This window comes from Phalangium opilio, unplaced genomic scaffold (genome assembly GCF_054372755.1).
Source record: "Phalangium opilio isolate 3A_F unplaced genomic scaffold, DU_Popi_V2 ptg000105l_1, whole genome shotgun sequence".
Classification (NCBI taxonomy): domain Eukaryota; kingdom Metazoa; phylum Arthropoda; class Arachnida; order Opiliones; family Phalangiidae; genus Phalangium; species Phalangium opilio.
Genome location: NW_028324207.1, coordinates 494113 through 505706, shown reverse-complemented (window position 1 = coordinate 505706; position 11594 = coordinate 494113). Strand labels below are relative to the sequence as shown.

General features: G+C 37.1%; 4 protein-coding genes across 4 annotated transcripts; all 4 read right to left on the bottom strand.

The window, feature by feature from the left end:
* Positions 1-2949: 2949 nt before the first annotated feature.
* LOC149625079 (cathepsin K-like) lies at positions 2950-7235 on the bottom strand. Its single transcript, XM_089852064.1, has 14 exons — positions 7130-7235; positions 6968-7065; positions 6742-6908; positions 6600-6667; positions 6495-6539; positions 6318-6408; positions 5343-5436; positions 4012-4206; positions 3848-3947; positions 3682-3779; positions 3461-3627; positions 3319-3389; positions 3207-3251; positions 2950-3121 (listed from the first exon to the last, which is right to left on the bottom strand). The coding sequence occupies exons 1-14, from the start codon at positions 7233-7235 to the stop codon at positions 3024-3026; spliced, it is 1443 nt and encodes a 480-aa protein (XP_089708190.1). The 3' UTR covers positions 2950-3023.
* On the bottom strand, positions 4099-4703 carry LOC149625080 (cathepsin S-like). Its single transcript, XM_089851845.1, has 2 exons — positions 4583-4703; positions 4099-4518 (listed from the first exon to the last, which is right to left on the bottom strand). Exon 2 carries the CDS (start codon positions 4516-4518, stop codon positions 4258-4260), a length of 261 nt encoding a protein of 86 aa, XP_089707971.1. The 5' UTR covers positions 4583-4703; the 3' UTR covers positions 4099-4257.
* Positions 7236-7290: 55 nt separating the features above from the next.
* On the bottom strand, positions 7291-8275 carry LOC149625078 (cathepsin S-like). Its single transcript, XM_089851844.1, has 2 exons — positions 7552-8275; positions 7291-7491 (listed from the first exon to the last, which is right to left on the bottom strand). Exons 1-2 carry the CDS (start codon positions 7837-7839, stop codon positions 7291-7293), a joined length of 489 nt encoding a protein of 162 aa, XP_089707970.1. The 5' UTR covers positions 7840-8275.
* Positions 8276-9512: 1237 nt separating this feature from the next.
* On the bottom strand, positions 9513-11464 carry LOC149625077 (cathepsin L-like proteinase). Its single transcript, XM_089852063.1, has 9 exons — positions 11365-11464; positions 10758-11295; positions 10505-10699; positions 10338-10437; positions 10176-10273; positions 9951-10117; positions 9808-9875; positions 9701-9745; positions 9513-9637 (listed from the first exon to the last, which is right to left on the bottom strand). Exons 2-9 carry the CDS (start codon positions 11136-11138, stop codon positions 9540-9542), a joined length of 1152 nt encoding a protein of 383 aa, XP_089708189.1. The 5' UTR covers positions 11139-11295; positions 11365-11464; the 3' UTR covers positions 9513-9539.
* Positions 11465-11594: the final 130 nt, after the last annotated feature.

Sequence of the window (11594 nt, the reverse complement as noted above, 5' to 3'; positions counted from 1 at the left end):
CAGGATTACGAGGAGCTGATCAAGGAACGATGTTGACTGGTCGCCTGCGCAGAGAGAAAAGAAACGTGGACAAGTAGCGTCCGAGTTTTATCGTATATTCCGTCGTTTGGGGGCGCTTCGAAGTGTGACGTGGGCGCTAATTCAAATTAGAGAACACACCGTTAGGCCTATATAATATTATAGACAGCGCCTCTAGTGGCAAATTTCTTCGTGTATTAGATGTCAGTAAATACGTAACTACTTATACAGCGCCCCTAGCGGCAAATTTATTCATGTTTTAGATGTCAGTAAATACGTAACTACGTATACAGCACCCCTAGCGGCAATTTATGAACTATCTATTGCTTACACGAATGTCTAGCAGAATTTTATCATGTTTTAGATGTCAGTAAATACGTAACTACGTACACAGCGCCCCTAGCGGCAATTAATGAACTATATATTGCTTACACGAATGTCTGGCAGAATTTTATCATGTTTTTAGGTGTCAGTAAATACGTAATTACGTACACAGCGCCCCTAGCGGCAAATGTGTGAATGATTAGTAATCCGTTCATAACTAGTAAAATAATAACAACCCGTAGCCCCCAAGTTACCCACAATCCCAATCCCGTTTAAAATCGCTAATGAGTTTTTAGTGAGTAGCCCCTCGATGATTACTCGTAATCTAGACGCAACCATTAAACCCCATCCATTTTAAATCACCAATGAATCCCTATCCTTTTTAAAAGCGTCAATAAAAATCAGCAATAAAAGAAAATTTTCATTAGTGAATAGCCCCTCTACGCCCTGCCTTTAACAGTGCTAAAGTGTAAATCCTTTTTAATCTAGTTAATGCATTTTAAAATCCTATATATGCCTGCTGTAACTTAATTGACAGAAAAGGAATAAAATGAGATTCGTTAAATCGACGAACAATTTATTTATTCTATAGTACATTTATGAAGTATAAACAAAAGTATATAGATATAAAAACAAAAAGTAAACTTCGTTGAAACTTGCTCGCGGCGTGTGATATGAGAACTTGAGAAGCCCTCTTTTATCACTGAATGGCGTCGATCCCGTCCCCTCTGCTTGGCACTGGGAAGAAGACGTGAATAGGCTCATAATGCGGCAGATGCTTGTATTTTTCTTTGAAATTAGAAAAGTTCATTTTTAACTCATTATCGACATAAACACTAGTATTAATACTTGGAATGCTTTAGTTAGCACAGAAACTACAATAAAACACAAAAACTACAATAAAACGCACAAAAACTACAATAAAACACAAAAACCACAATAAAACGCACAGAAACTACAATAAAACGCACAAAAACTACAATAAAACACAAAAACTACAATAAAACGTACAGAAACTGCAATAAAACGCACAGAAAGTACAATAAAACACAAAAATACAATAAAACGCACAGAAACTACAATAAAACGCACAGAAACTACAATAAAACGCACAGAAACTACAATAAAACGCACAAAAACTACAATAAAACGCACAGGAACTACAATAAAACGCACAGAAACTACAATAAAACACAATAAAACAGCATAGAACAACATAAACCACAGTAAAACAGCATAAAAACACAATAAAACAGCATAAAAACACAATAAAACATCATAGACACACATTAAACAGCATAGAAACACAATAAAACAGAATAAAACAGCATAAAAACACAATAAAACAGCATAAACACAAATTAAACAGCATAAACACAAATTAAACAGCTTGAAACAGAATAAAACAGCTTAAAAACACAATAAAACAGCATAAACACAAATTAAACAGCTTAAAACAGAATAAAACAGCATAAAAACACAATAAAACAGCATAAAAACACAATAAAACAGCATAAACACACATTAAACAGCATAAAAACTGCATAAAAACACAATAAAACACAATTAACAAACAAATAGAACAATAAGGTAACAAATTAAACCATAAACGAGCAAATAAGAGAATAATTGAATCCAAAAATCAGATAGATAAAAATTAATTATGTTAAATTGGACAAGAAAAATCTACATTCTTCACTAGAACTCTAAAATCTACTTTTGATTCAGCCCTCTCGATACCTTTTATATAGTATACCGTCACGTGATTACTGTCACGCGCTTATTTCAAAATCAAATTAAGTCTACTTTTTTACCTCTCCGAGTGACTAGGACTATATCTGAGCATAATTTTCTGTTATTCAACGAAGGCGACGAAGATAAGATACTCATTTTCGGAACTGATCGGATGGTTGGGAGAATCTGTTCTGCTCAACGCATATGCATGGATGGAACATTCAAAGCTTCACCTGCACTATTTTATCAACTCTTTACATTGCACCGTCTCGTTAAAAAAAAAATATTACCTCAGCTATTTGTATTGCTACCAGATAAATCTCGCGAAACTTATGATCGTATGTTTCGCGCCATAGAAACAATCGCCGCAATCCGTGGTTTATCTTTCAGCCCTGCAGAATTCATGTGGTGCCATGGTGACAACGCGGATGCAAGAACGAACAATGATTGTGAAGGCACACATAACAAGTGGAACAAAGCGTTGAAGGTCCCTCATCCCGACATCTATGAACTCATACAGTTTATGAAAAGAAAAGAGGTCCATCAAGAAATTGAAATAGACTCTATGAGCCGTCTTCACTCTGTTAGATTAGACCACCTCTAAAAATGATTCGCGATCTCGAAAACAAACGGAACATTCTAAGAGAACAATTGGACACCGGCGCTAAAACACCCGAAGAGTTTTTGGAGGCAATAAAATATGGTTTTAATTTAGAATAGTAAAATGTATACGATACTTATTTTAATTTTGGGAGAAATAAATATTTGGGTTAAAAATCATTGGGAGAAATAATTTTGGGTAAACTGGGATTGGGATAAGTAGCGTTTGGGAGAACTATTTTGGGGGAAATGGGACTAAATCATAATTTAATCTTATTTTCAATATTTATTTTATTTTTACATTACGTTTAACAATGTAACGCTTTTTTTGAAACGTACTTGGCATCTTATTCCATCCTGGGATATGAAGCGTAAGTGGCAATCGCGCACATGTTCCAGTTGTTTCTTCGCATGCGAATGTATCCATTTTCACCCCAGTTACTTCCTGAAAGTTGATGTAAATATGGAAGAAACACCTAAATTAGCTATGAATTAACGATAAAACTAAACACTGTTATTTCATTAATTACCCCAACTGTTCTTCACAGTCCAGTAATCGACTCCGTTCTCCTGACCTACGAAGGAATCTCTCAAACATGTTGAAGGCACAAATGTATTCGAGAGTTTAACAACAAATATTACCGTATCCAACAACAAGAACCGCGTGATTGGTGTTCTGATTACTACAGGTATTGTCGTGAAAAATTCCGTATCTAAAATAATATGGTAAATAACTTAAACAACTCATCGCAACTTTCTGGAATCTTGATAAAGTCAGTTTTACCTGTAATTCTGGAAGTTGCTGGTGACATCGACAGATACTGATGCAGGTCCATAATAATAAATAAAGTTTGCCAGAGCACCCTCATCTCCAGAAGGCGCGATGTCAACGTAACCCTTAATTCTGGTTCCACCGACAACATAGCGGGAGTTGTAATTGCAGTTTTGTTGCTGAAAGTTAAAATATGAATTTTCTTTCCGTGCAAAATATTGTACTTTACCTACATAGCCTTGATAAGGATAGGAATTTTGGGTTTGTAGACCGTACTTTTGGACGTATTGGAAGGCGCTTTGTGGCCATCCTCCGTTACATCCGTCACCACCTTTTAAGTAGAAATATCTCGGGTGGAAGTCAGTCTATTATGAGTTAAGTAATTTTCCAAAAAGGTACCTCTTTCCCCGCGGCGAGTACTTGCGCAATCCAGCAGCTGTTGGGTACTAAGCTCTCTCAACGACTTGTTGATTCTCGGTAAATGTCCTTCTACAGCGCCCTGTTTTATGTATCTAACTTTCAACATCTTTCAACCAAATTTGACGCGACAATTTGAAACGTACCACGACTGCGTATGTCCAGCACGAACCGCAACTACCTTGGTACTTAACACTAGTTACGCGTGAACTTCTCCAATCAACCCACCAATCTCCTACAGTAGAATTAACGGAGGAAAAATTTCGGGAAGTGTCGGTGGGAGGAATAACTTGGAATTGTATTTTGCTTCCGAGAACGGTACTCTGCAGTTCTTCGAAGGTCTGCGAGGAACGGGTATCGGTTCAGGCTAACGTTAGGCAAGTATTTATATTTTATATTACCTTATCGCCGTGAGGATGGTGGGCTGACTTGGCGTAGGATACGAGTCCGGCGTCATGAAGAGCATTGTGTTCTGCAACGTGCCTTACGTTAATTTCAAAAGTTTCGCGTCTCTGCGCTTCTTCAGCCTCGTTCGCGTATTCCTTGCCGTGTTTGGTCTTAAACTGGGCCCAGTGAGGGTCCAGCTTAGGATCGGCACCCAACGCCAACTGCAACGCCGAAACACCGATTACAAGTACAAGCAAACCGTTCATCTGAGAAATAAAAGATACAAAGTCAGAATTTTCGGTTAAAATTGACCAAGAAAATAATTTTTACCTTGGGTTCCGATCCGATTGGAATGTGAGAATACCATAGCGAATCTTGATCTATTTATACCCAAATTTCCAAAGATAATTACTCAAGTAATTGTCATAAATAATTAAGTTAAAGGTAGCTGATGTCTACGTAGACGGTATTTTTGGCAGACGCTAATTTTTGACAACTTTGACAAATATTTCACGACAAGAATTGATGATCAACGTTTGTCCTATATATATTTTGAAATGATTATTTTTGTTACAGTCGATTTAACTATTCCCGAAACACAATCGAAAATAGTTATAATAAATTGTAGTTTAACACTCGTTGACGTTTTGGGACACACCCCGGTTAGATTACAGTTGTGGTCTGAACGAAGTTAAATGATTCATATTCTAAAGTTTAGTACAAGATGCGAGATAGGTAAGCAAGATATTTCAATCTTTCACGAATATTTGGTCGTTTTTCAATTCAAATGACTAAATGCATTGTCAATCACTAAGAATAAATTAATGATTCATGAAGCTTTATCCTTGTAATTGGGGCAATGATTTAACACCTAACAAAGCTTGAATAAACTACTGCTTAAGAGTTACGACTAATAAAGCGGGTTTCTACTAGTGTATAACTCGCTCTTTATGTGAACACGTTATTGTTTCAAGTTTCATCAATCATTCAACGAAAGGAAAATATTTAATTTATTTTACAGTGCTAAAGAAGACCTTTCTCGCTCTAACACATTTGTTTACTATATTTGAAGAGGATAACGGCAATTTACGCTAGAACTATGTAATTTGAAAACGTATTTCGTTACGTGACACTTGTTAAAACTGTCATCTTTTAGGAATAATGATAAGTATTTTAAATTTTGTCTACAATTGGAAGAATTATCAATAGTAGCATGCAGGGATAGATTTAATTTTAGAGGTAGGAATGGAGAACAGAGTAATGTGGGCGCACGTCAAAGTCCCGGACCCCTTCCACGGGACGGAGGGGTATGAAAGAAGAGGCGGGTCATAGCGACAGAGGTAAAAAGAAATTACGTATTTTTCGCCGTCCTTGTCAAGTAAATACTAACTGTTCTCCATTCCTACTTCTAAAATTAAGTCTATCCCTGATTGTAGCAGGAACACAAATATAAGAACTGAGAACATTCAAAGATATAATTGATTTGCAGTAACTGTATCTCTGACCTCTGTCTAGTTGGGTTTCATCGTTGATTGCCGCCATATTGAATAATTAAAACAAATTAAAGTTTATTTATAGGTAGTGTGCACTTAAGGGGCTAGAGAAATTTCCTTCCCCCGTTTCTTAACTTTAATCGAGCTTCAGGGTTGGCATTCATTTGTGAGAGTATCTCTTACATCCCTTTTTGGCTACCATATTGGAAGTCGTCAGCTCAGGCCATATAATTTAGACTACCAACATTGACGTGGAGACCCCGTAGCTCCTCCCCTCTTAGTACAACTCTAAGTTCCATGGATAATAATTAAAATTCGAATGCAACTATAATAGTACAATATTCAACAGAGATCACGGAAACGTAAGGTTACTGTTCATAGGTTCTCAGGTTTTATTTGGGTTCTTTATTGTAGCAGTAGGTGTGTAAGTTAGTAAATGTTAGTATTAAGTTAAGCTTATAGGTTAGTAATAAGTTAGTCTTATTTTCAATGCTCGTAAGTTTATTTATTTTATATTTAACATCACGTGTAGTAATGTAACTCTTTTTGAAGCATACTTGTCGTCTTATTGCATCTTAGGGTAGGAACCGTAGGACGCAATGGCGCACATGTTATTGGAGTTTCTGCGCATGCGAATGTATCCATTCTCACCCCAGTTTGGTCCTGAAAGGTGATGAAAATACGGAAGAAACAGATTGACATTTAATTCAGCTATAACAAAGAGAACACTGTACTATTAAATTAATTACCCCAACTGTTCTTCACAATCCAGTAATCAAGATTGTTCTCGGAACCTGCAAAAATACAACACGCAAACACATTAAAGATACACGCAATCGAACTTCTAATATTACCATATCCAACGACAAGAACTCCGTGATTTACTTCCTTGCTACAGGTAGCGTCGTCGAAAATTCCGGATCTAAAGAATATGGTAAATAAAGAACGCAACGTTGTGTAACTGTTTCGAAACTTGATTAATGAAGTCAGTTTTACCTGTAGTTCATGAAGTCGTCATTGACATGGATAGCAACTGATGCCGGTCCAGTACTACTGATGGCGTTTTGAAGGGCAGTCTCATCTCCAGAAGGTGCGATATCAACGTAACCCTTAATTCTGGTACCATCGACGACACTGCGGGAGCTGTACCTGCAAATTTCTTGCTGAAATATAAAAGATAAGAGGTTGATTTCGCAATTACTCTGTATACTATTTTACCTACCTTGGCTTTATAAGGATAGGAGGTTTGGGTTTGTAGACCGTACTTTTGGACGTATTGAAAGGCACTTTGTGGCCATCCACCGTTACATCCGTCACCACCTGTTAAGTGCAAATATCTCGGGTAGGTGCCACTCTATTTTAAAATACGCTTCAAAAAACCTACCTGTTTCTCCGCGTCGCTCAGTGGCGCAATCCACCAACTGTTGGTTACTAAGGTCAGTCATTCGCTTGTTGATTCTCGCTAAATGTCCTTCCACAGCGCCCTGCATTTACATAAACAACTTTCAATAAACACCTTAACCAAATTTGAAGCGAGAATTTAAATCATACCGTGACTGAGTAAGTCCAACAGGAACCGCAACTACCTTGGTCCTTGACGCTGGTTACGCGTGCTGGTCTCCAATCAGTCGCAGCGTTTGCTCTGTTACTAATTAGGGAGGAAAAATTCTGGGAAGTGTCGGTGGGAGGAATAACTTGGAATTGTGTTTTGGTTGCGAGAATGGTACTCTCCAGTTCTTCGAAAGTCTGTGAGGTAAGGGTATCGGTTCAGGCTGATGTTAGGCAAGTATTTATATTTTATATTACTTTGTCGCCGTGAGGATGGTGGGCTGACTTGGTGTAGGAAACGAGTCCCGCGTCGTGAAGAGCATTGTGCTCGGCAACTTGCCGTACGTTCCTTTCGAAATTTACACGTCTCAATGCTTCTTCGGCCCGGTTAGCGTATGTCTTGCCGTGTTTGGTCTTAAACTGTGCCCAGTGATTCTCTAGGTTAGGATCGACTCCCAACGCCAACTGTAACGCCGAAACACCGAGTACAAGTACTAGTAAACCGTTCATCTGAGAAGTAAAAGATACAAAGTCAAAATTTTCCATTAAAAATTATCAAGAAAATATTTTTACCTTGAGTTCCAATCTGATTGGAATGTGAGGATACCATAGCGAATCCTGATCTATTTATACTTAAATTTTCAAAGATAATTACTCAAAATGTACTTGATAAATGTCAGAAATAATAAAGTCGCCAGATGTGAAATGTATTTTGGCAATTGTGATAAACATTTCACGGTAGAATGATGATCAACTTTTGTCGCATTATATTTTGAAACCATTTTTATTTTTATAGCAGATTTAACTATAACTGAAACGCAATAGAAAATAGTTATTATTAATTGTTCTTTAAGACTCGTTGACCTTTTTGGATGCGACTTTTTCAAATATAATTGATTGATTTTCTAACCAGATGTTAGAAAATCGAGAAATATTTGGTCGTTTGTCAATTCAAATGTCCATCGCCTCAATTTATTTCATGATTCATGATGTTTTACCTTTAGAATTCGAGCAATAATTTAACATCTTTTGCGAAAAAAAGGTTGAATTTGACAAAGAATTTATTGCTTCGCTAGGGAATGAGCTATTGCGGGAACTCATAGTACGTATAGCTTTGTTGTTTGTGTCGTTGAGTGATAAATTATCTATACTAAATTCCTTGAACCCGTAAATAATTTAAATTTAATCAGTTACTCGACTACATAAGAATATTTAATTTATCTAATAGGCCTAATCTTGGTGAGCACAACCGTAATTCACTCAAGCACAATTAAGCTAGTAGTGAAGTTTCAAAACGTATTCCGTTGTTAAAATTGCCATTTGATTGAATTAATTTTAAGTTTAGAAAGACCTTAAAGGTGGAAGACTTATCAAGAAACAACCCATATATAAGAACTGAGGACATTAAAATGATAGAATTGGGCTGTAGTATCGTAACGTCAGGTTCCCCCTTCGTGCATCATCGCCATACCATTACGGAAAGTACGCTCAGAGAAACCAGCAATTAGTGGCGAGGCCGAAAATGGGGTATCCTCTTTCTCGCCAAGAAGTACCGCTAGCTCGGGCTTCATCTGGCGTTTCTTATTGGTTCGATGGAGAATACCCCGATGACGGTCTCGCCTCTGTGTGCTAGTTTCTCGGCAAGTAATTTCCGAAGTGGTCTATGGACAAGTATAAACCGACCCAAAGCAAAATTATGAGTTTATTTATAGAAATGGTCTTGTAATGATACTTAAGAAAAACCGGAGAAATCTGTTTGCGTCTAAAAACAGGAAAGCCTAAAAAGGTTCAACAATTTCTCCCTTTTAAGATAAATTCAAAAAAATCTTGAAGAATTTGCTGTTCCTGTCCCAAGAAACGTTTGAAATAGCTTTACGAAGATAAGAATAATGGGATCTCATTTCAACTGTTAGGGCTAAGTAAAAATAATTCAATGCAAGTGCCGTGATCTGTATTTTGCTTAGTAAGTTCCCTTCAAAAATTACTCGAATTTGTAAAAATTAAAATACGGATGCAACTGGTATATTATATTTAACAGAAATCACAGAAACGTAAGGTTTCTCAGGAAAAGAATATGTTTTCAGGTTTAATATGGGTTCTTTATTGTAGCAATAGGCGGCAATAGGTAAGTAAGTTAGTATAGGTAAGTAATTTGTTAATTTTATTTTCAATGTAGGTAAATTTATTTATTTTATTTTTAACATCACGGGTAGTAATGTAACTCTTTTTGAAGCATACTTGTCGCCTTATTGCATCTTGGGGTAGGAACCAAAGGATGCAATGGCGCACATGTTATTGGCGTTTCTGCGCATGCGAATGTATCCATTCTCACCCCAGTTTGGACCTGAAAGTTGATGTAAATATGGAAGAAAAAGCTTGATTTTAATTTTGCCCTAACATGAGTTACCGAAACTGTTCTTCACAATCCAGTAATCGAGATTGTTCTCGGAACCTGCGAAAATACAACACGCAAACACATTAAAGGTACACGCAATCGAACTTAACGAATATTACCGTATCCGACGACAAGCACTCCGTGATTGACAATCATCAAACATCTGTAGTCGTCAAAAATTCCGGATCTGAAGAATATCGTAAATAAAGTACACAACTCTGCTTAATTGTTTCGAAACTTGATTAATGAAGTCCGTTTTTACTTGTAGTTCATGAAGTTTTCGTTGACATGGATAAAAGCTGATACTGGTCCAATATTACTGACGGCGTTTTGAAGAGCAGTCTCATCTCCAGAAGGTGCGATATCAATGTACCCCTTAATTCTGGTACCATCGACGACACTGCCGGAGTTGTACTTGCAACTTTCTTGCTGAAATATAAAAGATAGATGTTGATTCAGTAATTACTCAATGTTCAATTTTACCTACCTTGGCTTTATAAGGGTAGGAGGTTTGGCTTTGTAGACCGTACTTCTGGACATATTGAAATGCGCTTTGTGGCCATCCTCCATCACATCCGTCACCACCTGTTAAGTAGAAACACCTTTTGTAATAGTTTGTCTATTTTAAAATACACTTTCAAAAACGTACCAGTTTCACCTCGAAGGACACTGGCGCAATCCACCAGCTGTTGGTTACTAAGGTCGGTCATTTGCTTGTTGATTCTTGCTAAATTTCCTTCCACAGCGCCCTGAATTTATGTAAATAACTCTCAATTAACACCAAAACCAAATTTGAAGCGAGAATTTAAAACATACCGTGACTGAATAAGTCCAAGAGGCATCGCAACTACCTTGGTCCTTGACGCTGGTTACGCGTTCTGGTCTCCAATCAGTCGCAGTGTTTGCTCTGTTACTAATTAGGGAGGAAAAATTCTGGGAAGTGTCGGTGGGAGGAATAAGTTGGTACTGTGTTTTGCTTCCAAGAATGGTATTCTGCAGCTCTTCGAAAGTCTGTGAGGAAATAATGGGTTCAGGCTGATGTTAAGCGCGTATTAATATTTTATATTACTTTGTCACCGTGAGGATAGTGAGCTGACTTGGTGTAGGACACGAGTCCCGCTTCGTGAAGTGCATTGTGTTCTGCAACGTGCCTTATGTTCCTTTCGAAATTTACACGTCTCAATGCTTCTTCCGTCTGGTTTGCGTATTCCTTGCCATGTTGGGCCTTAAACTGGGCCCAGTGATGGTCTAGGTTAGGATCGACTCCCAACGCCAACTGCAACGCCGAAATACCGAGTGCAAGTACTAGAATACCGTTCATCTTGGAACTAAAGGGTTCAAAGTTTAAATTTTTGTAAATAATGTTCACGATAGTAGGTTCTATCTCGAATTTCAATTCAATTGGATTGCGAGGATATCCTGATCTATTTATACCTAAATTTTCAAACATATTCTCTCAAATTGTACTTGATTAATGTCAGAAATAATAAAGTTGCCAGATGCTTTTTGTCAATCGTGATAAACATTTCATGATAAGAATTGATGATCAACTTTTGTCGCATTATGTTTTGAAACGATTTTTATTGTTATGGTAGATGTAACTGTAACTGAAACACAAATAAAAAATAGCTCTCATTAATAGTACTTTAAGATTCGTTGACTTTTGGGATGTTTACCGTAAAATTATGTCTGTTTGTTTTTCAAATATAATTGATTGATTTTTCTAACCAGATGTGGGGAATGAGCTACGGGTTTTAAGGCGGGACTCTAGTACGTAGCTTATTGTTTGTGACGTTAAGTAATACCAAAGGTAATACATTATCTGTACTAAATTATAGGAAGAACTGATATAGACAGTGCAAAAGTATGTGCTCATGGAAACTTCAGGTGGATATTCATACGTTCT

What these genes read in the sequence shown, in the direction of transcription:
- LOC149625080 (XM_089851845.1), bottom strand. Translation starts at nt 4,518, where the DNA reads ATGAACGGTTTGCTTGTACTTGTAATCGGTGTTTCGGCGTTGCAGTTG.
- LOC149625079 (XM_089852064.1), bottom strand. Translation starts at nt 7,235, where the DNA reads ATGCAGGGCGCTGTGGAAGGACATTTAGCGAGAATCAACAAGCGAATG. An exon ending in TCAAATTACATAGTTCTAGC is followed by an intron (nt 4,207 to 5,342) that starts GTAAATTGCCGT and finishes CGTTCCTCGCAG; the next exon opens with ACCTTCGAAGAACTGCAGAG. An exon ending in TACTCGCCGCGGGGAAAGAG is followed by an intron (nt 3,780 to 3,847) that starts GTACCTTTTTGG and finishes TCTACTTAAAAG; the next exon opens with GTGGTGACGGATGTAACGGA.
- LOC149625077 (XM_089852063.1), bottom strand. Translation starts at nt 11,138, where the DNA reads ATGTTTGAAAATTTAGGTATAAATAGATCAGGATATCCTCGCAATCCA. An exon ending in CTTGGACTTATTCAGTCACG is followed by an intron (nt 10,438 to 10,504) that starts GTATGTTTTAAA and finishes ACATAAATTCAG; the next exon opens with GGCGCTGTGGAAGGAAATTT. An exon ending in GATTGTGAAGAACAGTTTCG is followed by an intron (nt 9,638 to 9,700) that starts GTAACTCATGTT and finishes ATCAACTTTCAG; the next exon opens with GTCCAAACTGGGGTGAGAAT.
- LOC149625078 (XM_089851844.1), bottom strand. Translation starts at nt 7,839, where the DNA reads ATGGAAAATTTTGACTTTGTATCTTTTACTTCTCAGATGAACGGTTTA. An exon ending in ACCATCCTCACGGCGACAAA is followed by an intron (nt 7,492 to 7,551) that starts GTAATATAAAAT and finishes CTTACCTCACAG; the next exon opens with ACTTTCGAAGAACTGGAGAG.